The sequence below is a fragment of the Neofelis nebulosa genome, chromosome 2, assembly GCF_028018385.1.
Source record: "Neofelis nebulosa isolate mNeoNeb1 chromosome 2, mNeoNeb1.pri, whole genome shotgun sequence".
NCBI classification, from domain to species: Eukaryota; Metazoa; Chordata; class Mammalia; order Carnivora; family Felidae; genus Neofelis; species Neofelis nebulosa.
In genome coordinates, this window is record NC_080783.1 from 149,550,401 (window position 1) to 149,577,735 (window position 27,335).

General features: G+C 34.8%; 1 protein-coding gene across 5 annotated transcripts in view; it reads left to right on the forward strand.

Annotated features, from left to right (window-relative positions):
• COL24A1 (collagen type XXIV alpha 1 chain) overlaps window positions 1–27,335 on the forward strand; it is a 403,184-nt gene that overhangs the window by 24,461 nt on the left and 351,388 nt on the right. For all 5 annotated transcript variants that reach the window (XM_058716744.1, XM_058716741.1, XM_058716742.1 and 2 more), the window contains 2 exons: window positions 7,394–7,447; window positions 10,219–10,272. In XM_058716744.1, coding sequence (XP_058572727.1) covers window positions 7,394–7,447; window positions 10,219–10,272 — 108 coding nt within the window. The remainder of the gene's footprint in view (window positions 1–7,393; window positions 7,448–10,218; window positions 10,273–27,335) is intronic.

The window sequence follows — 27,335 nt, forward strand, 5'->3', positions numbered from 1 at the left end:
GTGTAGGTGCAATTACAGATGAACATATGAAAAATTTATAAATCATTTAAAACCCATTTTAAGCTATTTAAAATTACATTGGGGGGAGCTGGGTGGCTCGGTTGGTTAAGTGTCTGACTTCAGCTCAAGTTATGATCTCATGGTCTGTGAGTTCGAGCCCTATGTCAGGCTCTGTGCTGACACCTTAGACCCTGGAGTCTGCTTGGGATTCTGTGTCTCCTTCTTTCTCTGCCCCTGCCCCACTCACACTCTGTTTCTCTCTGTGTCTCAAAAATGAATAAACGTTAAAAAAATCACATTAGAAACATTATGTTTTTGCCTTTTATATTTGTATATGTTAAGTAATCAACTTTTATGTGTTTAGAAAATAATATTTTTAATTACAAGCAGACTAAAATATATATTAAAGCATTTATTTATTTTATGAAAATAAAATTTGAGTCATTGTTTTAGTTCAGAAGCCATTGGATGGGAGAAGATGATGTCACTTGCTTAGCTTATGTTTCCTTTGTGGTTCTTGCTTGAAATGACTTGATAGGTATTGAACAACTCTTAGAGTGAATGTTTAAATGTCTTAAAGTATGAATAACATTATTATAGAGAAATTCTTTTCAGTGATAGCAACTAATTATCAACATATTAGTAATAAAATTGAGCCACTGGGCAGGTCATATTAAGCAAATAGTTACGGAAGCCATTTACTTTCTTCAGTATGATGAGATGAGCATAAATCTCTTCTATAAATCCCAAACTAGTCATTTCAATATTGGTGGATGAAGCAGTAATATTTAACAGATATTTACTTAGTTTCTGTTATGGGAAAAGCAGGAACACAAAGTATGGATGACACAGTCACTTCTCAGAAGGAGCTTACAAACTAAGTGCATAAGGTACAAATGTTCAAAAGCAAGAGAAGTGTTTTCTGAGGTGATCCCTATGAAAGATCGCTTAAGGCTGAGCTGTTCGGAATAGCTTGGAATAGTTCGGAATAATTTGGAATTGTCTTGTGGACAAACTAGTTATAATGTAGGCCCAAAGAATGGATATATTTTGATAGGTGAAAGGAACGAACCTATTTTTTTAATAGGAAAAGCAGCATAATAGCTATCATTTACTGAGTTTTTACTTTGCGACAGATGCTTGACCATGCCCTTTAAATTCATTATCTTAAAATAACTTGGTGAGGTTGGAATTATTATCCCCATTTTTTCAGGTGAAGAAACTGAAACCCAGAAAAGTCAGTTTACTTGCTCATAACCACATTGCTAATAAATGACAGAGCCAGGATTCATGTTTTTTGCCTCTAAAGCTTAAACTCTCTCATGATGTTAGACTGAATATTGTTGGACAAAGATAAGACCCAAGATAGATGTTGTCAGATTGTAGAGAGTCTTAATTGTCAAACTGATAGTTCTTACTTTATCTCATTCTCATGGGGAATTTTGTAGGTTTCTGAGCAGAGATATTAATGGAGAAGTCAGTCTGTTAGTAGTGCCCAGCACAGACAGGAAGTTCCCACTATCATCTGGATGTTACAAAACTAAGACATTAGGAAAGTGTGAAAATGCAAAGGAAAGGTAGAATTCAGGAGATATTTTGAAGAAATATATGGGAAATTAATTGGACCGAGGGACCAAACGAAAAGGAAGAGAAAGATGACTTTAAAGTTTCAAGTCTATGGATTGGGAGAATGGTAATACCATTACTAAAATTAGTAACTAAGAGAGGAAGTCGATTTTAGGAGAGGAAGTTAAGTTAAAACATTTCAGGTACTATTGAAAATTCAGTCAGCCTTTGGAAAAGTTGAAGAAGCTGAAATGAAAAAGAGAGATTATGATAAGAATGTAGATTCAGGAGTCTTCCTATCAATATTATAGTTGAAGGTGTAGGGTTGGATAATTTTCAAAGAAAGGAGTTTGGCATAGAGTCAAGAGTCAAATCATGGGGAATGTTTGCTTTGGGATTATGGAAGAAAAAAAAGCAGAAGTGTGAATGAACAGTCAGATGGGAGAGAAGTATATAGTGCACTGTCACAGAAGCCCAAGAAGAGAGTTTTGAGAAAAAATTGATCAGCAGTGCCAAAAGCTACATAGAAGTCAAAAAGGATGAGGACTGAGAAAAAGTGGAAGAAATGCATTAGCTCTTCTGATGCGAAAGTCAACTTTGTGAGTCCAACTTCAGGATAATGTAGAAGACTAAAGGTAGATTTTTTAGGAAGCTAATGAAAGTGTGAATGATGAAGAAATAATGAACTTTGTAGGGATTGTTGCACCATTTCTTGAAGTAGATGTTACCATGTGAAATCTCAGGCCAGCCTGATTTTTCCTACCTGTAGGTGACCATTTCTTCTTTCATATGCCCGTACAGTTCTTTCATCATCTCTGAAGTTTATTAAACCTATATTAGTCTGTATCAGTTTTTTTTTCTGGTATGCCTTTGATATGAAGGTCATTTTTATTTGATTATAGAAACATCTCCCCTTATATCCTCAAATATTTTTCTTTTCCATTTTTCCACATTCTTCTTCAGGATGTCCTTTGTGATGATAGACATTATCATTTTCTCTCCAAGCATGTATGTGTGATTGCTTTTTCTATTTTGTTTCATGTGAATTCAGTTATTCTGCACTCACATTCCTTCATTGATTTTTAAATTGTATCTAATCAGTTTTTATGGTATCAGACATGGCTTTCATCTATAATGGTTTCTTTTTTCTCTTTCATGTATTTCTTAAACTCTTCTGGTTCACATTTCATTACCTTCATTGTTATTTTTATTTCTTATAACTCTTCTTTGACCTCTCTTTTTATAGAAACATGGCATCTTGAAATCCTTTGCATCTATAGTGAACTATATGACTGGACTTTTTCTCTGTTGCATGAAGTAATTCCTCTTCTCGTAAACAATTTTCATCTACTTTTATGTTTCTGTCCTCATACTTTCCCCTCCCCTCAATAAGTATGTAAAGGCCCCTGGCTGGCTTCTTTCTGGTTATTAGCCATTTTTAAAATAAAGGCAGCTCTGGGGCACCTGAGTGACTCATTTAGTTAAACATCTGACTCTTGATTTCGGCTGGGGTTACGATTTCATGGTTCGTGAGTTTGAGCCCCACCTCTGGTTCCGTGCTGATAGCATGGAGCCTGCTCAGGATTCTTTGTTTCTCCTTCTTTCTCTGTCCCTCCCCTGCTCATGCTCTCTCTCTGAAAATAAACAAACTTAAAAAATAAATAAAATAAAGGCAACTCTAACTGGGGCACTACTTGTTTTAGAATAGCATAGGGAGAAGCAGAGGGAAATAAGGTGGAGTGGTACACAGTGTCAACTTTAGGTTGCTGCCTTTAAACACCATCTTATTATATTTATTTTGTCCTCTATCCAGAGACATATCTCCTCTTACTTTCATGTACAATTTGTTATGAAATCTTTTATTTCATAGGCCCTCTAAGAACTAATATGATGATTTATGCTCATGTCTTTCACCCCCTGTCCCCACCAGACATCTTCTGAGGTTAGAAGGTTTGGTTGTAGATCATAACAATGATGGGTTCCTCCTCTTCAGTTCCACCTTTCTTACTCTTGGCTGTTTGAAGCTGGGTCTTCACTGGATCATTAATCATATCTACTGTGGCTTTCTCATTCCCTTAAGACTCATCGTTGTGTAATCAAAGGATTTTTGAGATGAACATTCAAGACTGATAGTTTTAGATATCTGTAGCCTGTTCAAGATTTGAAATCTGAGGAGGTTTTTCTTTCTGGTCATCTCTCAACATCTTTCCTTACCGCAAAGTTTCTCAGTATTTGGAAAATAATCTTCATATTTTGTGGTTTGTGGTTGTGGTCCTTTCCTTGTTTCATTGGAGATGATTTTTTTTTTCTTTCAGTGTTTTTGTTGTTCTCAGTGGGTTTTGAGGGATGGAGGGTAGTTTTAAAAATGTTTTCATTCTGCCATGTTTTATGTAAATTCTCTAGTGATCTTTTTAAAAACACAAACCAGATCACCTCAGTTAGCTGCTTAAACTCTTCAGTGGCAGAAGAATAAAGCACTTAGAATAAATGAAAGACTTTTTATCATAACCTGCGCAGTGGTGTGTGATCTGGCCCCTGCTTACCTCTGCAGCCTCCTTTTGTGCCACTTTCTCTTACTCTCCCTGAGTTTTCTTTTTCTTCTTCAATAAGACTATGCTTTTTGTTTGTTTTCTTTTACTCATGCCCTCGTTCATTTTATTCCTATTTTCTGGAATTTTACTTTCTCCTCTTTTCTAACTCTTATTCATCTTTTCAGTCTGAGCACTTACTTCCTCAGAGAAGCCTCCTCTGATACCACAAATAAATTAGGTGCACTAGCTATGTTAATCTCTCTGTTGCTTGCTTGTTCTCTTCCTTCATATCACTAAGTAAAATGTTTACTTATGTGCTTATCTGTTAACGTGTGTCTTTTTTCTAGACTCAAAGCTGTCGGAGGGCTTGATGCTTACTAATGCTTATCGAATGAGTGAATGAATGAATGAGTGAATGAATTTTTAAAAGGAATTTTAGATGCAGGACTTCCAAGATTAATTGACCAGGCATTACTATCTTTTAGAAGTTTTGGTCTAGTGAATATATTTAAGGCAATTATATATTTGATAATATATAATAATTACCTTAGTAGCCTGGGTGGCTCAGTTGGTTGAGTACCTGACTCTTGATTTTGGCTCAGGTTGAGATCCCATAGTCATGGGATCAAGGCCCATGCTGAGCCCCACATCAGGTTCAGCTGGAGCCTGATTAAGATTTTTCTGCCCTCTACCCCACTCATGCGCACTCTATCTAAAACAAACAAAAAACCCCTAGTAATTATAATATTATAACTAACATTAATTGAGTGCTTACTGTGCACCATGTATACCTTTAAAAAAATCATTATTCTATAGTTTACTGGTTAACTACTATTTCTCAGCCGTAGTGGTAGTTATTCTATATACAGTATCTTTAATGATCACAATAACTGAAAGGTAGATCTTTATCATCAATATTTTAAAGATGAGGAAACTAAGGCTTAGAAAGAGTAACTGACTTGTCCAAGGTCATTCAGCTAGTAAATCACTGAGGCCTGATTTGAACCTAGATTAGACAATTGCAAAACCATTACTCTTTTCATGGAATTATGCTCCTTTTTTTTTTTTAACTTTTTTAAAAGTTTATTTATTCTTGAGAGTGGGCGTGTGTGAAAGGGGGAAGGGCAGAGAGAGAGGGAGAGAGAATCTGAAGAAGGGCTAGATCACATGAACCATGAGATCATAACCTAAGCCAAAATCAAGATGGTCAGCAACTGAGCCCAGGCATCCCTTTCTCTTAATAACCAATAACCGCAAAGTTAAAGTGCCATTTTTAGTACTTAACTTTATTTATAGAAAATCACTTATTTTCATCAAACAAGTCATGCCATATAAAATCAAATTTCTTCCCTGGTTTGTAGAAATCCCTATTAATCTATTCTCAGTGATTTGAAAATGCAAATTTGTGAAGAAGTTAAAATTGATTTTTATACAGTGCTTATTAAATAACTCAAATATTTCAATCATGACATAAAATAGACTTTCTTTCTTGCCCAGTATCTAATAATAATTACCTTTTCTATGTAATTGGAATACTGTTTTCTTTTGTTGTAATATAGTGTCATGGGGTAATAAACCAAACTAGACATTCTGTTTTAATTTTCCATTTAGTTTTTCATTTTTCTTATTTTTGGGGACTTCAAATAAATAGCTGTTAACTTCCGATTATAACAACAGAACCAGAATTGTGAAAAGGATTTCAGTTTTTAAAAAAAATAAGTGAAAGTCAATTTTTGATGGTTAGTGATATAATGTTATATATAATATATATATAAAGTTAGCGATATAATGATAGCTGTTAAAATATTTGAACAGTTCAGGAAGGAGGATGCCCTCAGTTTGAGGTTGAATGGAAATAGTACTTCTGTCTCAATGTTAGGAGATATATGAAAGGTTTTATTGGGGTGCCTGGGTGGCTCAGTCAGTTAAGCATCTGACTTCAGCTCAGGTATTGATCTCACAGCTTGTTGAGTTCAAGCCCCGCGTTGGGCTTTGCAATGACAGTGCAGAACCTACTTGGGATTCTCTCTCTGTCCTTCCATCTCTGCCCCTCTCCCACTTGCACTATCTTTCTCTCTATATATAAATAAATAAATAAATAAATAGTTTTTTTTTTTTTTTTAAATCAAGTTAGGGCATGGGAGAAGAAAAAATACAATCAAAGGAAAATGGTCAGCTTGAAAAATATAAAGAGGATTAGAAAACTTCAAAACAGCTGTAATATTAAAAAAAAAAGGAGAAAGTTTTGAAGAGTAGATAATATCAGAATGAGGAATGAGAAAAAAATGCTGCATAAAATCAAGGCTCTTAGGCCATGCTATCTGTTAATGCTAAGGCTAGCACTTTAACCTTGATATGCCGAATTTCAACATTCATGCTATTTTTAATGCAACTTTGAATGAATATTTGTAAAGTGGAATATGTGTATGCTCTAGAGACACCAAGAATAATTCCATATCAGCAGAGTGCTCTGCAACAATTAAGTGAATGCAACATGAATGAATGCATATGTTAACCATGTCTCAAATGAACATTTGTTCTGCCCCAGTTGATTGTTAAAGTAAAAAAAGACGACATAAGTCATCACGTGAGGAAGTAAAAAAGGAAACTACTTCTTCCTATTCAATATTACTTAACATATTTAATATTTATTTAATATTATTTAATATATTTAATATTATTTAATATATTTAATCAGAATGCTTTAAAAATTGATCAATGTTTGCTTTCCTACTTTGTTTTGCAAACCATTTAAGTCTCTGACTGAACTCCTGGTATGCTATACTTGGTGCAAGGCAGATTTATTACTGAATATACAAGAAGGATCTCATAACAGTTTAACACATTATACAGATCCTTGCTGTAAGCCTTTTAAGAGAACATAACATAGTCAGTGCTTTAATTTTTCCAGGCAAGTCTTTTGAAATGTGTCTGAAACGACCTGTAGTTGTTGGTCTCCCAACCCTAAATTGAATTCTGCCTTCAGTAGTAAAAGTAAATTTAGGTAAAAGTTACCCACAAAACTACTAGTTATGGTTCCTGTAAAAGCCAGATACAGTGGCGGTAACCATAAGTCACAGACTTCCTACGGCCATTTCTGGCCAGATTAAAGAGGACACTTGAGTTTCAACTCTCACCCCTGCTGATTAGGGTGAGGGGATTCATATTACTTTAAAATCATCATCAGCTGGGAACTGGGGACTGAAAACAAAGCCCTAAAGTGGGAATCTTAATAAGTCTTGTGAGAAAAGATGTGTCTATAATTGTGCCTAACATCTTGGCATTTGTTTTCCAAGGGTCCGCCTGGTCCAGCAGGCATCCCAGGCCCATCAGGAAGGAGAGGTCCACGGGTGAGTAAATGGGCTCTGTGTCCCACTGCTGTTAGAATTAGTAACACTGCAGTATGTTTTTTTTTCCCCAGCATCGTACAGTATGTACTTCCTTTGGAAACCTGCCTGGGTCTTCAAACTTAGTCTACCTTTGCCAATTCAAGAGAAACTCAGGAACACGTGCAGCTTGTTTATTTGACCGTAAACACCCAGCCAAGGCACTCTCTGTGAACCTGCCTGAGAAGGATTATCAAATTTATAAATTAGTGCTACTTGTAACATTATTCTTAGTTATAAAGCGATCTCATGGGTGGTTGATAGTTCGAGGTGGGGTTCATTTGCTTTGGGAAATGAAGAGGAGTGGGTTGCCTTAAAATAGTACATTCCTGGATTACATAGTGGAAAATGCTGGAGCTACTGACTAGAAAAATAATTAACCTGAGGAAAAAGCTGCCTTAAGGATCAGCAGTGGTTTCTCACATTACACATGTCCAACAAAAGATTTACTGCTGTGTTAAAATTTGTTTCTTTCAAACCTAAAAAATAAATGTGGACTTTTACTGACAGAAATTCTTCCAAGAGCCAGAAAAGGAACTGCAACCGTGTGTTATAAAGACAGATGCACATGCCGTGTATAATCCACTTTCTGTCCCGATTTTTGTCTATCTTACACACAATATAGTGAAAAAGCATCCTGAAATATTACTTTAAGTCGTCCATATTCACATTCAACTCCTGTCCTCATACTGACAAGAAGGCTCAGACGAACGCTCACTGGCTGTAGCCGCGGTTAAACATTTGTTTCACTTCTCTATACTTGACCTATCACATTCCTCCTACAGTCTCTCATCCACGCGCCCACTCTCCCATAGCCGGCAGACCGTTTCCATCCTTCTGGCTCTCTGTCTGGATCCCACCTTTCTGGGGACTGGATCTCTCTCTGTACCAATCCCATTCCCTATCCACTACTGAGGCTGTTCTCCTACAGCAAGACCTTCAGTCTGAGTCTCCATCTATTCTCTTAGTACACCAGTTTCCTTCCCTCATTTCTGTCTATTTTTTTCACTTATTTGTCTAATCCTTTCTTTAAGGAAGGAACAGTATTCCTCTTCTCCAGGCTAATTATTACATTTGTGTTCCTAATTTTATCTCCATTCCATTATTTAACTTAAAACTTGCAACTTCACATTTTTTTCTCTCCCTAGATTTTAGCTCATGTGGCAACAACCAAACCATTATCCCTTTTCAAAAAAAAACCCTCAAACTTTCACTGTTATTAATTTTTCCTAGTTATTGTCCTAGCTCACTGTTGTTGCACTATTGAACTTTATAAAATAATAGTTTATGCCGTGGCCCTACATCAATGCTTATGTGTAAAGGCCCATAAATTTTTCCATCTATTTTATTAAAATTTATTTTAATAATAATTTAATCTAATAATTTTTGAAGGTTGCAAATGACATATCATAAAATCGAATCTTTTTTCCTTAGTTTTAGTCTTGCTAGATATACTTCCAATATTGCCATTGCTGACACCCCTTTCCTTTCTGAAACACGATGCTCTATTACTTCAGAATTGAAAAGACAGAAAAATAAGTAATTACTAGCTATATATTATATGTTAAGAGAGAGGTATGGCTGAAGAGCTGAGACAAGGGTACCAAATCCAAATGATTGTAGGGGACCTGGAGACCTGGAAGGTTTTCTAGAGGTGGATCTTAGTTCCTCCACTTGATGGTTCCATAAGCTTAAGTTTCTTCACTTGTAAAGGGGAGTAAAAATAGCCACCTTGCAGGATTGTTATAAGGATTAGTAATAAGAAATGTAAAGCATTAACACAGTTATTTACATATAGTAGGCACTCAGTAAATAGAAGCAGTTATTAAATTCAAACCAACAAATATTTATTGAGTGTCTAATATGTTCCAAGCGCTATACTGGTAATACTAAAAACAGTCCGTTTTCAAAAAATTTTTAATCCTAGAACTAAATGGCACATGTCATAAAGTAGTTAAAAGGGCAATAAAATAGTTAAGTAACAGATTAGAACAGTCTAATAAATGTCCTAAAGCGATATACAGTTAAGTACAAATTAACTTTACATGTAGCAATTTCTATGAAAGCTAGTAAGAAAGAGAAATCACTTTATCATGGTGTATCTAGGATTTAAAAAAGAGGTGGGGGGGGCACCTGGGTGGCCCAGTTGGTTAAGTGTCAGACTCTTGGTCTCAGTTCAGGTCTCGATCTCAGGGTTGTGAGCTCAAGCCCCACATAATATTTATTTATCTAAAAGAATAAATTAAATAAAACTGAGGTGGGATCTAGCTGACACTTGAAGAATGATTTGGGCAGCTGTAGGGGGTAAAGTTAAATGAGTCTTTAAGAGATACATAATGGCATAAGTAAAAACTCAAGTACAAGAAAGGGTTAACACATGTTGACAGAAGAGTAAACATTTGCACTTCCTTATTTTTAGGCTTCTTACTCTGCACAGGTTCTAGAAGTAGCACTATGTGTATAGCTGGAGATAGGGGTGAAAAATAAAGGAGGTAAAACACCTCAAGACAGTGTTTTGAATCAAAAGACAGAAACTGCAGTACTGCTCTAGTGTAGCTCTCCTTTCCAAGACTGAACAATCCAACATCTCAGAAAAAATTAAAAAAAGCTTTGTGGAAAAAAAAAAAAGAGGTAACATTCATTTTAATTAAATTATGCTATGAAATATTTATACTGACTGTTATTTGTATCTAAAACTGTTCTAAGAACGATCTGACCTTTTTTACTATTTGCAGGGCATACCAGGGCCACATGGAAATCCTGGGTTACCTGGATTACCAGGTCCAAAGGTGAGTGATGACTAGTGAGTATCATGTTATTTTCCTGACATTACTAAAGAAGGTCTTTAACTCTTTTTAAAATTGAAACATAGTTGACATAAATATTATATTATCTTGAGTGTACAACATGATGAGTCGACACCTGTACACACAGCAAATGATCACCACAGTAAGTCCAGCCGCCATCTGTCACCATAAGTTACCAAAAGTATTTTTTCTTCTTATGATGAAAACTTTCATGATCTATTCTCCTGGCAACCTTCGAATATGCACTACAGTACCATTGACTGTGTCCCCATGCCACACATCACATCCCCATGACCTATTTATTTCACAGCTGGAAGTGTGTACCTCCCAACACCCTTTACTCATTTTGGACATTTGGCAACACCCCCTTCTACCCTGCCACCACCACTCTGTTCTCTGAATCCATAAATTTTGTTTTGTTTCTTCACCTGTTTTGTTTTTTGGATTCCACGTATAAGTGAGATCATATAATATTTGTATTTCTCTGTCTGACTTATTTCATTTAGCATAATGCCCTCAAGGTCCATCCATGTTAACACAAATGGTAGTATTCCATTTATTTTTATGGCTGAGTAGTATTCCATTTTGCGTGTGTGTGTGTGTGTGTGTGTGTGTGTGTTTATACCATATCTTCTTTATCCATTCATCCATTGTTAGACACTTAGGTTCTTTTCATATCTTGGCTATTATAAATAATGTTCCAATTAACATAGGGGTGCATTTATCTTTTTGAATTAGTGTTATTATTTTTTTTTCTGATGAAATGCTCAGAGGTAGAACTGTTGGATCATATGGTAGTTCTTTTTTTTAGGTTTTTTTTTTTTTTTAATTTTTTGGAATTTATTTAGAAAGAGAGAGAAGGGGAGAGGCAAAGAAAGAGGAGACAGAGAATCCATCCCAAACAGGCTCTGTGCTGTTAGCACAGAGCCTGATCTGGGGCTTGAACTCACAAACCATGAGATCATGACCTGAGCCGAAACCAAGAGCTGGACTCAACCAACTGAGCCACCCAGGTGCCCTGATCATATGGTAGTTCTATTTTTACTTTTACTTTATATTAGTACTATATTCCCTAAGCTGTATTTTTCACCTCCATAACTTATTTATTTTTAATTTCTTTATGAAACTCCATACTGTTTTCCATAATGCCTGCACCAGTTTACCTTCCTTCCAACAGTGCATGTGAGTTCCCATCTTCACATCTTCATGAACACTAGTTATTTCTTGTCTTTTTGATAATAGCCATTCCAACAGGTGTGAAGTGATAAGTCATTGTGGTCTTGATTTGTATTTCCCTGATGACTAGTGATGTTAAACACCTTTTCATGTGCCTGTTGGTCATCTGTATATCTTTATGGGGAAAAAAAGTGCCTATTTAGATCCTATGTCCATTTTTTTTTTAATTTTTTTTTTTAACGTTTATTTATTTTTGAGACAGAGCATGAACAGGGGAGGGGCAGAGAGAGAGAGGGAGACACAGAATCTGAAGCAGGCTCCAGGCTCTGAGCCATCAGCCCAGAGCCTGACGCGGGGCTCAAACTCACGGACCGTGAGATCGTGACCTGAGTTGAAGTCTGACGCTTAACCCACTGAGCCACCCAGGCGCCCCTCCTATGTCCATTTTTTAATTGACTGTTTTGTTTCACTGTTGAGTTGTATGGGTGTTTTTTTCCCACTTTCTACCCCTCTTATTTTTTTTAACTTAAATTTTAGTTAACGTGTAGTGCGATATTGTTTTCTGGAGTAGAATTCAGGGATTCATCTCTATATACAGCACCCAGTGCTTATCACAAGTGCCCTCCTTAATATCCATCACCCATCTAAACAATCTCCCACCCATCTCGCTTCATCAATCCCCAGTTTGTTCTCTATCATTAAGAGTCTCTTGTGGTTTGTTTCCCTCTCTCCTCTTTTCCCCCCTTCCCATATGTTCATCTGTTTTGTTTCTTAAATTCCATATATGACTGAAATCTTATGGCATTTGTCTTTTTCTGATTGACTTATCTCACTTAAAATAATGCATTCTAACTCCATCCATGTTGCAAATGGCAAGATTTCATTCATTTTGATCGCTAAGTAATATTCCATTATGTATGTATACCATATCTTTATTCATCAGTCGATGGGCAGTTGGACCCTCTCCATAGTTTGGCTATTGTTGATAATGCTGCTACAAACATTGGGGTGCATGTACCCCTTTGAATCTGTATTTTTGTATCCTTTGGGTAGGTATCTAATAGTGAAAATGCTGGGTCACAGGGTAATTCTAATTTTAGTTTTTTAAGGAACCTCTTCTCCAGAGTGGCTGTACCAGTTTGCATTCCCACCAACAGGGCAAGAGGGTTTCCCTTTCTCTACATCCTTGTGAGTTTTTAAAATATATTTTGGATATTAACCTCTTATAGGATATATAAATTGGAAATGTTTTCTCCAATTCAGTAACTTGTCTTTTAATTTTTATGATGATTTACTTTGCTGAAGGTTTTCAATTGGATGTATTTCCACTTGTTTATTTTTGCTTTTGTTGCCTTCACTTTTGGAGTCAGATCTAAAAAAAAATTTCCAAGAATAATGTCAAGGAACTTATTGCCTATATTTTCTACTAGGAGTTTTATGGTTTCAGGTCTTAAATCAAAATCTTTAATTCATTTTGAGTTTATTTTTGTGTATAGTATTAGAGAGTAGTCTAATGTCATTCTTTTGCATATGGCTGTCCACTTTTCCCAAGGCCATTTATTAAAGAGACTATCTTTTACCCATTGTGTACTCTTGCCTCTTTTGTTATAAGTTAATTAACCATATGTGCATGGGTTTATTTCTTGGCTATTTATTCCATTCCATTGATCTATGTGACTTTTTTTATGTCAATACCATATTGTTTTCATTATCATACTTTTTTAATATAGTTTGAAATCAGGGAGCATGATACCTTCAGCTTGGTTGTTCTTATCAAGATTGTTTTGGCTATTCGTGGTCTTTTGAGGTCCCATACAAATTTTAGGATTCATTCTATTTATGTGAATGTGTCATTGGAATTTTGATAGGGATTGCATTGAGTCTATAGATTGCTTTGGGTATGGACATTTTATTTATTTATTTATTTATTTATTTATTTATTTATTTATGTGTGCTTACTTATTTTGAAAGAGAAGGAGAGAAGGAGGGAAAGCAGGCAAGAAGTAGAGAGAGTAAGAGAAAGAGAATCCCAAGCAAGCTCCCCACTGTCAGCACAGAGTCCAACACAGGGCTCGATCTCACAAACTGTGAGATCATAACCTGAGCCAAAATCAAGAGTCAGGTGCATAACTGACTGAGCCACCCAGGTGCCCCTATGGGCATTTTAATATTAATGTTAATAATATTAATTCTTTCACTCCATTTGTACAGAATATATTACATTATTTGTTCTTCAATTTCTTTTGTTAATATCTTACACTTTTCAGCATACAGTTCTCTCACCTCCTTGGTTAAATTTATTCCTAGATATTTTATTCCTTTTGATGTAATTATACATGGGATTGCTTTTTAAATTTCTCTAATAGTTCTTTGTTAGTGTATAGAAATACAACAGATTTTGGTATATTGATTTTTACCCTGCATCTTTACTAATTTATTAGTTCTTACAGTTTTCCAGTTGAGTCTTTCAGGTTTTCTATATATAATATATTATCTTCAAATAGTGATAGTTTTACTTCTTACCTTTCTTCTTTTTTTCATGTTTATTTATTTATTTATTTATTTATTTATTTATTTATTTATTTATTTTGAGAGAGAGAGAGAGAGAGAGCATGAGTAGGGAAGGGGCAGCCAGAGAGAGAGAGAGAGAGAATCCTACGCAGGCTCTACACTGTCAGTGCAGAGCCCAGTGCAGGGCTCAAATCCACAAACTGTGAGATCATGACCTGAGCCAAAATCAAGAGTTTGGACACTCAACCCACTGAGCCAACCTGGCTCCCCATTCCCTTTCTGTTTGGATGCATTTTATTTCTATTTCTTGCTTAACTGCCATGGCTAGAACTTCTAATACTATGTTGAGCTAAACGTAGTAGTAGTGGGCATCCTTGTCTTGTTCCTGATCTTAGAGGAAAGACTTTCAGCCTTTCACCCTTTAATATGATGTTAGCTTAGGTTTGTTATATATGGCTTTATTATGTTGAGGTACATTACCTCTATACCCACTTTGTTGAAAGTTATTATCATAAATGGATGTTGAAATTTGTCAAATGTTTTTCCTGTATCTACTGAGATGATCTTTGATTTTTAGCCTTCATTTTGTTAATATGATATATCACATTGATTGATTGGCAGATGTTGAATCATCCTTGCATCCATGGAATAAATCCCACTTGATGATCCCTTTAATTTATTGTTGAATTTAGTTTGCTAGTATTTTGTTGAGGATTTTGCATCTATGTTCATCAGAGATATTTTTCTGTAGTTTTCTTTTTTTATAGTATCCTTGTAAAATGCGTTAGGAAGCATTGTCTCCTCTTTGTTTTGGAAGAATTTGACAAGCATTGGTATTAACTCTTCTTTACATATTTGGTAATATTCACCAATGAATCTGTCTTGTCTTAGACTCTTGTTTGTTGGGAGGGTTTTGATTACTGCTTTAATATTACTGGTAATCAACATATTCAAAAGTTTATTTCTTCATTATTCAGGCTTGGAAGATTGTATTTTTCTAGGAATTTATCCGTTTCTTTTTGGTTGGCCAATTTGCTTGTATATAATTGTTCATAGTAGTCTCTTATGATCCTTTGTATTTCTGTGGTATCAGTTGTAAATCTCCTTTTTAAAAAAATTTATTTGAGCCCTCTTTTTTCCTGAGTTAGTCTAGCTAAAGGTTTGCCAATTTTATTTATGTTTTCAAAGAGCCAGCTCTTAGTTCATTGATCTTTTTTTTTCTAGTTCCTTGAAATGTAAAGTTAGATAGTTGGAGATTTTTCTTGTTTCTTGAAGTAGGCCTGTATCACTATGCACTTTCCTCTTAGAACAGATTTTGCTGCATCCCATAGATTTTGGTAAGTTGTATTTGTATTTTAATGGCATTTTTAAATTTCCCCTTTGGTTTCTTCATTGACACGTTGGTTATTCAGTAGCATGTTGTTTAATCTTCATATATTTGTGACTTTTCCATTTTCTTCTTCTAATTGATTTTTAGTTTCATATCTTTGTGGTCAGAAAAGATGTTTCATATGATTTCAGTCTGAAACTTATTGAGACTTGATTAGTGACCTAATGTATGATTTATCCTCGAGAATGTTCCATGTGCACTGAGAAGGATATATATTCTGCTGCTTTTGGATAGAATGTTTTGTATATATCTATTTAGTCCATCTGATCTAATGTGTCATTAAAGGCCAGTGATTCCATATTGGTTTTTTATCTGGATAATTTATCCATTGATGTAAATGGGGTATTAAAGTCTATTGTATTAATGTGAACTCCTTCCTTTAAATCTATTAGAATTTGTTTTATATCTTTGGGTGCTCCTATGTTGGATGCATAAAAATTTACAAATGGTATATCCTCCTATTGGATTGACTCCTTTATCATTATGTAATATCTTTGTCTTTTACTATAGCCTTTGTTTTAGTCCATTTTGTCTGATGTAAGCATAGCTCCTCCAGCTTTCTTTTGGTTTCCATCTGCATGGAAATTTTTTTTCCGTCCCTTCACCTTCATTCTTTGTGTGTTTTTATATCTGAAGTGAGTCTCTTATAGGCAGCAAGCATATAGATGGTTCTTGTTTATATGTCCATTCAGCTACTTTATGTCTTTTAATTGGAGTATTTAATCCACTTACACTTAAAGTAACTATTGATAGGTATGTACTTGTTGCCTATTGTTTTTTGACTGTTTTGTAGTTTCTTTCTGTTTCTTCTTCTCTTGCTCTATTCTGTGTTTTTATGACTTTATTTAGTATTGTGCCTATATTTCTTTCTTATTGTTTTTTGTATGTCTACTATAGGATTTTGCTTTTTGGTTAACATGAGGCTCAAATATAACAAATATATATATACAAATATATATATACATATATACAAATATATATATACATATATACATATATTTGTTATGTATATATATGTTGTGTATATAACATATATACATATATATATTTGCTACATGTTGTATACAACATACGTATACATATATATATAACATACATACATACATATATGTATATGTATATATATATGTATATATAATGGCTTATTTTAAGTTGATTAGCAACTTAAATTTTGTCAAATTCTGAAAGTCTACATTTTTACTCCCTCCCAAATTTTATTTATTTATTTGAAGTCACATTTTACATTTCTTTATACTGTGTGTCCCTTAACTAAGTATTAAGGTTATTTTTACTACTTTTGTCTTTTAACATTCATAGCAGTTTTATAATAATCCTCTACCTTGCTGTAAACTTACTTACCTTTACCAATGAGATTTTTACTTTCATATGTTTTTGTGCTATTAATTAATGCTCTTTCTTTTCAACTTAAAGAAGTACTTTTAACATTTCTTGTGAGGCCACTTTGGTAGTGATGAACTCCTTTAGCTTTTGCTTGTCTGGAAAACTCTTTATCTCTCCTTCAGTTCTGAATGATAATCTTACCAGTAGAGTATTCTTGGTTGGTTTTTTGCCTTTCAGCAGTTTGGATATATTGTGCCTCTTCCTTTTGGCCTGCAAAGCTTCTGCTGATAGTCTTAGGGGAGTTTCCTTGTAGATAACAAGCTGTATAAAGTCATCTTGTTCCTTGCACAAGAAATAAGCTGTACATTCAAAAGGAAGTTACCTGAATTATGGCAAGGACAAGTTAAGGCAATCGCAAGTTCAGAAAGGTTTAACTGAAATAGGAAATTCAACACACAATGGAATCTCTATACAAGCATATTTGGATTGATGTGCTTCATAAAAAATCATTAGAACCTAGAGCTTCCTTATATAAGTTACATGTTTTGAAGCACACAAAGCATCTGGTAGAATACTTGTACAGGGCTGACATTTAAGAAATATTATTTGTCTTTTCTTGAAGGAGCTACTTATAAGGCAACTAAGCAAATTAGAAATGTGACTTACTGAAAATACCAGACTTCTTATTTGGTAAATTAAACAAAAAGAGGGGCACCTGGGTGGCTCAGTCTGTTAAGCATCTGACTCTTGATTTCAGTACAGGTCATGATTTCAAGGTCACTTAGCATGGAGCCTGCTTAAGATTGTCTCTCCCTCTTTCTCCCTCCACCCCTCTCCAACTCATGTAGTCGCATTCTCTCTCTCTCTCTCTCTCTCTCTCTCAAGTAAAATAAAAAAGAATAAGAAAATACCTTAAGACAGTATGTAAATATATTCTATTTATAAGGCTAGGTTAACATTTATAAAAATAAAGCTGGGGTGCCCAGGTGGCTCAGTCAGTTGAGCGTCGACTTCAGTTCAGGTCATGGTCTTGCAGTTCGTGAGTTTGAGCCCCGTGTCGGGCTCTGTGCTGACAGCTCAGAGCCTGGAGCCTGCTTCAGATTCTGTGTCTCCCTCTCTCTCTGCCCCATCCCCGTCTTGTACTCTGTCTCTCTCTCAAAAATAAAAAAACATTAAAAAAAATTATAAGAATAAAGCATATTTAGCTAAAATATTCTAGATTTATGCAAAAGTGAATCCAATTTATTTTCTGTTATGCTTTTACAATAAAATTAGTATTTATCATAAAGGACAAGAAATGTAAACTGATCTTGGTAGTTCTTATCTCTGTTCAGATGATATGAGTTCTCACGCATGTGCTGGTCTCTTCGTGATAGGCTCTTAGTTGTTTGAGGGCAGGGGCCAGAACTTACACATCTTTGCATTTGTGTCTATCCCAGTGCCCAGCATGTGTTGGGCACTCAATAAATGTTAAACTGAATCAAAAATCTGAGTTAACATTAGTACCAAGGCACTGGTATCATAAGGGAAAGAGCTTCTCATATCTGACAATTATTATGTGTGTGGCATGTCATTCAGTTTCATTTCAATTAATAGTACCATTCAGAGTAGGTTTTATTACCTTTTCCTTTGCCCAGAAGAAAACACACTTAGAGAGCTAAGTACTTAACCAAAGTAACACAATTTATAACTGGCAGAGTTGCATTCAGAACTGAATCTGTCTTACTCTCTTCCTAATACCAGGTTGTCCTTCAAAACAGGAGTTATAAAACACTACCTGAAGGAGGAAGGGTAGAGTGGGGTAACCTAATGGAATTTTAAGACTTTATGAATTCATTTAACAATAGTAATGAAACATGTCTATTCCAATAGTCTAGCTTATTCTGTGGATACTGATAATAACATATAAAGATAAACTGCACAAAGAGTGACACTGATCTCTGGTCCCTGAGACCTATGTTCTTAAATTGTTAAATAATAGCATAAGTACCATACAAAATTTTAGTGGTTATATAGAAACTTTTTTTCAGCATTAGTGAGACTAGTATTATTTAAAATAAAGACAACTGAGCTCATTAACTAAAATCATTAGCTGAAATCAGGGGACTAACATCAGAAATGATGTCATTCTAAAAAAATTATGAGAATGTAAATTCCATTTCCTATTTACTGGAGAGAATGGCTTTTTTTTTTCTTGTCAGCAAATGCCATCTGAGTTTACAGTTTACCATATTTATCTATTTAATGAACTTTATTTGCAGGGCGATGAATAGTTTTATTACTATTAATTAAACACATGATTAATTATACAATAGATCTTTAAACATAAGTAATGAATACAGAGTCTATATGTTCAGCCTACCATATACTTATAATTCTAGTCCAGGCAGTCTTTCTGTGGTCAAGATATTTCCTTTCCCAGAAACACTTCTTAAAGGAAACTTAAAATCTTCCCATAAACGTTCGCAGTTTATATTACTTTAATCAAGGTCAATAGTTCCTTCAAATTTAATCCAGTTATTGAGAAAGACAAATACCATATGATTTTACTCATATGTGGAATCTAAAAACAAAACAAAACAAAGCAATGAATAAACAAACAAAAAGAATCAGACAAATAAATACAGAGAAAAACTAATGGTTGCCAAAGGGAAGGGGAGAGAGATGGGTAAAATGGGTGAAGGGGATTGGGAGATACAGGCTTCCAGTTATGGAATGAATAAGTCACAGGAATAAAAGACACAGCATAGGGAATATAGTCAATGATATTATAATATTGTATAGCAATAGGTGGTAGTTACACTTGTGGTAAACATAGCATGATGTATAAAGATGTTGAATCACTGTGCTGTACATCCAAAGCTAATGTAACATTATGTGTCAACTATACTCAGTTAAAAATGTTTCAAAATTAAATTAAATTTAAAAAAATCTTTGCCAGTAAAAAAAACCCAAAAAAACTCAAGTTTAATCGAGTAAATGAAACATCTAACCTTAATAAGCTACAACAGTGTCCTATTAGTAGTATTAAATTAAATGTTATTAATAATACTTAATATTGAATCACAAAGAATAATCGTAGTGTTATCTCTATTCCTGGTTTCAACCCTCTGTCCCCATGTCTTCTAAACAAGAAGTCCTATTTTATTTATATGTGAATAAATAAATGCATTGAATATAGATGCGGACCCATTCTGAGAATTTTTGTTAAACCAAATTGCTATGAAAAATTTTCAGTCCTGCATTTTGAAAATATAAAGTATGTTAAGATGCTAAAGACTGAGGTGCTTCTGTTTTTCTGGTCAACATAGGGACCCTCTTAAAAGGACCAGACAAAATAGTACGGTCCTTTCCTTTGATTCCATGCTTGTTATTTCAGTTAAAATATGACTTAAATATATTAAAAATGCTTCCTTCTGGGTATCAAAGACTATTAGGGTCATGTCAAAAGGATTCTGGAGCCAATTTGTAAGACTTCTACCAGCCAAAGAATGATGTGATTTGAACATCATTAAGGATAATAACTGCAGTGGTTTGAATCACATCAAGTATCTCTAAATCCTTGAGTGATAATGATGCTAAATGCAAGCAAACCCTCACCCGTCACCTTTAGATGATGCTGAGGAATGACATCTCTGAAATTGTCACATCCTCTCATACAAACTAGATATTCAACTCTGAGTTAGTGTCAAACTCCACAGGTTTAAGGGCTCAGTCCCACAGGACTATCTATACTTGAGATGCCAGCCACAGAGGGCTTGTCCAGGCTATTCATGCTACTGTTTGGCTAACTACCAATTCAGTGGCTCCCACAATCCTGCACTCCCCCAGGTTTGATACTGGGTTAGAACAGCTCACAATTTCAGGAAAACAGGTTTCCCAGTTTATTATAAAGAATTCAACTCAGGAATAGCTAAATGGAAGAGATGCATATAGGGCAAGGTATGGAAGGTGGGGGACTCAGAACTTCCATGCCCTGTCTGGGTATGCCACCTTCCTGGCATATCACTGTGTTCATCAACTGGGAATCTCTTGGAATCTCTTTGTTCAAAAGTTTATGTAACTCAGACTCTGGCACCCCCTCCTCTCTCTTAAATTCCCACCCTCTAGCCACTTTTTTGCCCTTCTGGTGACTAGTCCCCATCCTGAAGCTATCTATGGGCACCACCCTGAGTCACCTCATTAGCATAAACTCAGATGTGGTTAAAGGGGATTGTTATGAATAACAAAAGACACTTGTATGACTCAGGAAATTCCAAGGTTTTTAGGAACTGTGTGCCAGAAGCCAGGAACAAAGACCAAATATATATTTTTATTATACCACAATATCATTATTTTGAAAAAAGACAAATAAAAGAAAAATAAGGGGAAAGAATAAAAGTTTTCTTTAAAAAGCATCTTGCTTTTTTATCTTTTTTTTTTTTTTATAGAATTTAACATCAGGATAACTAAATAGTTGATGAAAGAAGGATAGTTTCTCTTCATAGAAAAAGCTAGGCAATGAGGAAAGCATGTTAGAATTTTAAATTACCATTTTTGTAATCCTGGTGAGGAAAGGCTTGAAAAACAACAAAAATAACCCAGGAAGTCCAAAGGCCTTGAGGCAGGAGGCTGTTTTGCAGTCTTTGAGGATAAGCTGAATAAAATAAATCCTGGAAGATAGATCAGAGAGAAAGCCAGAGCTAGATTACGTAGGACTTTGTAGGTAAGGATTTTGGTTGGATTTTATTCTGTGTTGGATATTTATTGGAAAGTTCTAGCTAGGTAAGTCATATCATCCAATTTATTTGTAGGAGGATAGTTCTGGCTGTCATGTGGAGAATAGATTGCAGGAGGGAAAAGGTGGAAATAGGGACACCAGTTGGAGGACGGCTTCACTGGTCTACCCAAGTCCATGTCACTGGTGATGATGGCAGGGAGTAGAGTGTAACAGTGGAGATAATGTGAGGTGGTCAAAATGTAGGTATATTTTGCAGTACAGTCAACATGATTTGCCAATGGATTACATATGCGGCATGAGAGAGAAGAGTCAAAGATAATCTTTGTCTTAACCAGTTGAACGCTGGTATCGTGGGAGCTACCACCTATTGGAATGAGAAGGAACGTGATGTCAGATTTTTGTTTGGTTTCTTTTGTTTATGTCTGGAAAGAAATCAAGAATTCATTTCCATTAATATTTTCAAAGAAGTAACTTTTGGTTCCCCCCCCCATGGACTATTTAATATTTGTTTTTAGCTCTATTCTAATAGAAGCATTTAGAGTTAATAGATTTTTCTCTAAGGACTGATATAACTGTATCTCACAAAATTTGATATGTTGCATATTCATTATCATTCAAATTGAAATGTGTGCTTTCTTCTTTGACTCATGGGTCATTTAGAAGTATTTTGTTTTGGGGGTGCCTGGGTGGCTCAGTCAGTTACACATCCAACTCTTGATTTCAGCTCAGGTCATGATCTCGGTTCGTGAGATCAAGTCCCGCGTTGGGCTCTGCACTGACAGATGGAGCCTGCTTGGGATTCTCTCTGTTCCTCTTTCTCTGCCCCTCCTCCTCTCTTTCTCTCTCTCTCTCAAAAATTAAAAAAAAAAAGTAAACATTTAAAAAAAGAAGTATGTTGTTTTGTTTAATGTCTAGTTATCTTATTGCTGTTGGTTTCTAGTTTAGTTGCATTGTGGTCAGAGAGCTCACAATGGAAGAGTTCAATATTTTAAAATGTATTTAGGTATTTTAAGGCCAAACAAGTGATCTATCTTGATGAATATTTTACATGTACTTTAAAAGATTTGTGTATTTTGTTTGTCTGTTTATCAATCTTCTACTTTTAATTCCAGTATGGTTAACAGCGTTATGTTAGTTTTAGGTGTACCATATACTGATTCAACTCCCTGCTCATCATGAAAAGTGTACTCTTCAATCCCCATCACCTATTTCACCCATTCCCCCCACCCACCTCCCACTGGTAACCATCAGTTTGTTCTCTATAATTAATATTCTGATTATTGCTTTGTTTCTCTTTTTTTTTTGTTGCTCATTTGTTTTGATTCTTAAATTCCACATATGAGTGAGATCATATGGTATTTGTCTTTCTCTGACTTTCTCTGACTTATTTTGCTTAGCATTATACTGTAGCTTTATCCATGTTGTTGCAAATGGCAAGATTTCATTCTTTTCATAACTGAATAATATTCCATTACACATATTACATATGTTCAAACACATACACACACCACATCTTCTTTATCCATTCATCTATTGATGGACACTTGGGCTGCTGGCTGTTGTAAATAATGTTGTAATAAACATTGGGATGCATGTATCCCTTTGAATTAGTATTTCTGTATTTTGGGTCTAAATACCTTGTAGTGTGATTACTAGATTGTAGAGTAGTTCTATTTTTAACTTTCTGAGGAGGCACCATATTGTTTCCCAGAATAGCTGCACCAGTTTGCATTCCCAGCAACAGTGCAAGAGGGTTCCTTTCTCTCCACATCCTTGCCAACGCTTGTTTCTTGTGTTTTTAATTTTAGCCATTCTGACAGATGTGAGGTAATATTAGTAGTTTTGGTTTGCATTTCCCTGATTATGAGTGATGTTGTGCATCTTTTCGTGTATCTGCTGGCCATTTGTATGTCCCTTTGGTGACATGTCTGTTCATGTCTTCTGCCCATTTTCTAATTGGATTATTTGGTTTTGGGGTGTCGAGTTTTATAAGTTCTTTATATATTTTGGATACTAACCCTTTATCAGATCTGTCATTTGCAAATATCTTCTCCCATTCAGAAAGTTATTGTTTGGTTTTGTTGGTTGTTTCCTTCTTTGTGCAGAAGCTCTTTCTTTTGATGTAGTCTCAATAATGTATTTTTACTTTTGTTTCCCTTGCCTCAGGAAGCATATCTTGAAAAATATTGCTATGGCCAATGTCAGAGAAATTACTGTCTGTGCTATTTTCTAGGACTTTTATGGTTTCATGCCTCACATTCAATCCATTTTGAATTTATTCTTGTGTATAGTGTAAGAAGATGGTCCAGTTTCTTTCTTTATCATGGTCCTTTCCTGTTTTCCCAACACCATTTGATGAAGAGACTACTATCTTTTTCCTATTGGATATTCTTTCCTGATCTGTTGAAGATTAATTGACCATATAATTGTGCTTTCATTTCTGGATTTTCTATTCTGTTCCATTGATCCATGTGTCTATTTTTGTGCCAGTACCATACTGTTTTGATTACTATTCCTTTGTAATATAACTTGAAGTCTGGAATTGTGATGCCTCCAGTTTTGTTTTGTTTTGTTTTGTTTTTTACAAGATTGCTTTGGCTATTTGGGGTCTTTTGTGGTTCCATACAAATTTTAGGATTGTTTGTTTTAGTTCTGTGAAAAACGCAGTTCGTATTTTGATAGGGATTACATTAAATCTGTAGATTGCTTTGGATAGTATAGACATTTTAACAATATTTGTTCTGTCAATCCGTGAGCATGGGATGTCTTTCCATTTGTTTGTGTCGTCTTCAATTTCTTTCATGAATGTTTTAAAATATAAGTCTTTCATGTCTTTTGTTAACTTTATTCTTAGGCATCTTATTATTTTTGTTGCGATCATAAATGGGATTTATTTCTTTATTTATCTCTCTGCTGCTTCATTATTAGTGTATAGAAACACAACCAATTTCTGTATGTTAATTTTGTATTCTGCAACTTTACTAAATTACCAGTTCTGGTAGTTTTTTGGAGGGGTCTTTAGAGTTGTCTATGTATACTATCATGTCATCTGTAAATAGTGCAGGTTTTATGTCTTCGTTATCAGTTGATACCTTTTCATTCTTTTTGTTGTCTGATTGCTGTGGCTAAGACTTCCAATACTGTGTTGAGTAAAAGTGGTGAGGGTGGACATCCTTGTCTTATCTTGATCATAGAGAAAAGGTCTCAGTTTTTCCCCATTGAGTATGATGTTCACTGTGGGATTTTCATATAAGGCTGTTATTATGTTATGTTCCCTCTAAACCTAGTTTGTTGAGACTTTTTATCATGAATGGATGTCGTACTTTGTAATTCTTTTTCTGCATCTATTGAAATGATCAGATTCTTCTTTTCCTTTCTCTTGTTGATATGATGTATCATGTTGATTGATTTGCAGATATTGAACTACCCTTGTATCCCAGGAATAAATCCTACTTGATCGTGGTATTTTTTAAAAATATACTGTTGGATTCAGTTTGGTAATATTTTGTTGAGGATTTTTGCATCTATGTGCATCAGAGATATTGGCATGTAGTTCTCCCCTCCGTCCCATCTCTCTCTCTCTCTCTCTGTTTTGTTTTTTTGTTTTTTTTGTTTTTTGTGATGCCTTTATCTGGTTTTGGTATCAAAGTCATGCTGGCCTCATAGAATGAATTTGGAAGTTTTCCTTACCCCACCCCCTTTTTTTTTGAAATAGTTTGAGAAGAATAAGTATTAACCCTTTAAATGTTTGGTAGAATATGCCTGTGTAGCCACCTAGTTCTGGACTGTAATTGGTTGGGAGTTTTTTGATTACTTATTCAATTTCATTGCTGGTAATCAGTCTGTTCAAATTTTCTATTTCTTCCCACCTTGGGGAACTTTTGGTAAGTTATATATTTCTAGTAATTTATCCATTTCTTTTAGACTGTCCAATTTGTTGACCTATAATTTATCATAACGTAACATTCTCTTACAATTCTTTGTATTTCTGTGTGTCGCTGTTATCTCTGCTCTTTCATTCATTTGTGTCCTCTCTCTCTCTCTCTCTCTCCTTTTTTTTTTTTTTTTTTTTGAGTCTGGCAAGAGGTTTGTCAACTTTATTGATCTTATAAAGAATCAGCTCCTGGTTTCATTGATGTGTTCTACTGGTTTTTTTAGTTCCTATATCATTTATATCTGCTCTAATCTTTGTTTCCTTCCTTCTGCTCATTTTGCATTTTGTTTGTGTTCTTTTTCTAGCTCTATGAGATGTAAATTTAGGTCGTTTATTTGAGATTTTTCTTCTTTCTTGAGGTAGGTCTGTATTGTTATAAACTTCTGTCTTAAAACTTCTTTTGCTACATCCTCAATATTTTTGCACCTGTATGTTTTCAATTCCATTTGTTTCCTTGTAAGTTTTTATTTCTTCTTTGATTTCTTGGTTGACCTACTCATTTTTCAGTAGCATGTTATTTAGTTTCCATATATTTTGCTTTTTCCATATTTTTTCTTATGGTTGATTTATAGTTTCATAACATTGTGGTCAGAAAAGATGTATAGGTATGTCTTTCTCTTTTTTAATTTGTTGAGACTTGTTTTGTGATCTAATATGTGATCTATTCTGGAGAATGTGCCATGTGCACTTGAAAAGAATGTGTATGCTGATATTTTAGGGTGGAATGCTTTGAATATATCTGTTAAATCCATCTGATCCAGTGTGTTATTGAAAGTCACTCTTTCCTTATTGATTTTCTTTGGATGATTTGTCAGTTGATATAGGTGGGGTATTAGAATCCCCTACTGTTGTTGTATTACTATTGATTAGTTCCTTTATGTTTATTATTAACTGTTTTATGTATTGGATGCTTCCACGTTGGGTGCATACATATTTACAGTTGTTATATCTCCCTGTTGGATTGTTCCCTTTATGTTTATATAGGTCCTTCTTTGTCTCTTGTTACAGTCTTTGTTTTAAAATCTATTTTGTCTTACATACGTATTGCTAATTCAGATTTCTTATGACATGTATTTACGTGATAAATGTTTCTCCGTCCTCTCACTTTCAATCTGCTGGTGTCTAGGTCTGAAAGGAGTCTCCTGTAGGTAGTATATAGATGGGTCTTTTTTTTTATCCACTCTGTCACTCTGTGTCTTTTGATTGGAGCATTTAGTCCATTCCCATTTAAAGTAGTTATTGATAAGGACACCTGGGTGGTTCAGTTGGTTAAGCGACCCACTTCAGCTCAGGTCATAACCTCACAGCTTGTGAGTTTGAGCCCCGCATCGGGGGCTCTGTGCTGACAGCTCAGAGCCTAGAGCCTGCTTCAGATTCTGTGTGTCCTGCTCTCTTTGTCCCTCCCCCACTAGTACTGTCTCTCTCTCCTCTCTCTCTCTCTCTCTCTCATATACATTAAAAAATTAAAATAAAATAAAGCAGTTATTGTTAGATTCATATTTATTGCCATTTTGTTGCTTTTTTGGGGTTGTTTTTGTAGTTTTTGCTCTGATTCTTTTATCTGGCTCTCTTTCATGGTTTGCTCATTTTCTTTAGTGATGTACTTGCTTCCTTTCTATTTATTCTTTGCATATCTACTACTGGTTTTTGATTTGGGGTTACCATTAGGTTTGTATATAACATTTTATGCATATAACAGTCTCTATTAAGTTGATGGTTCAGTTTGAACCCATTCTTTACTCCTCTCCCCTTTTACATCCTTTAATTTTTGAATTCCTTTACTGATTTTTACAGATGTGCTTATTTTCATACTCTCATTTATGGTCTTTCCTTTCCATCCAAAGAGTCCCCTTTAACATTTTTTAGGGTTGATTTAGTGGTCATGAACTCCTTTAGTTTTTCTTTGTCTAAGAAACTCTTTATCCCTCCTTCTAGTCTGAATGACAGCCTTGCTGTATAGAATTTTCTTAGCT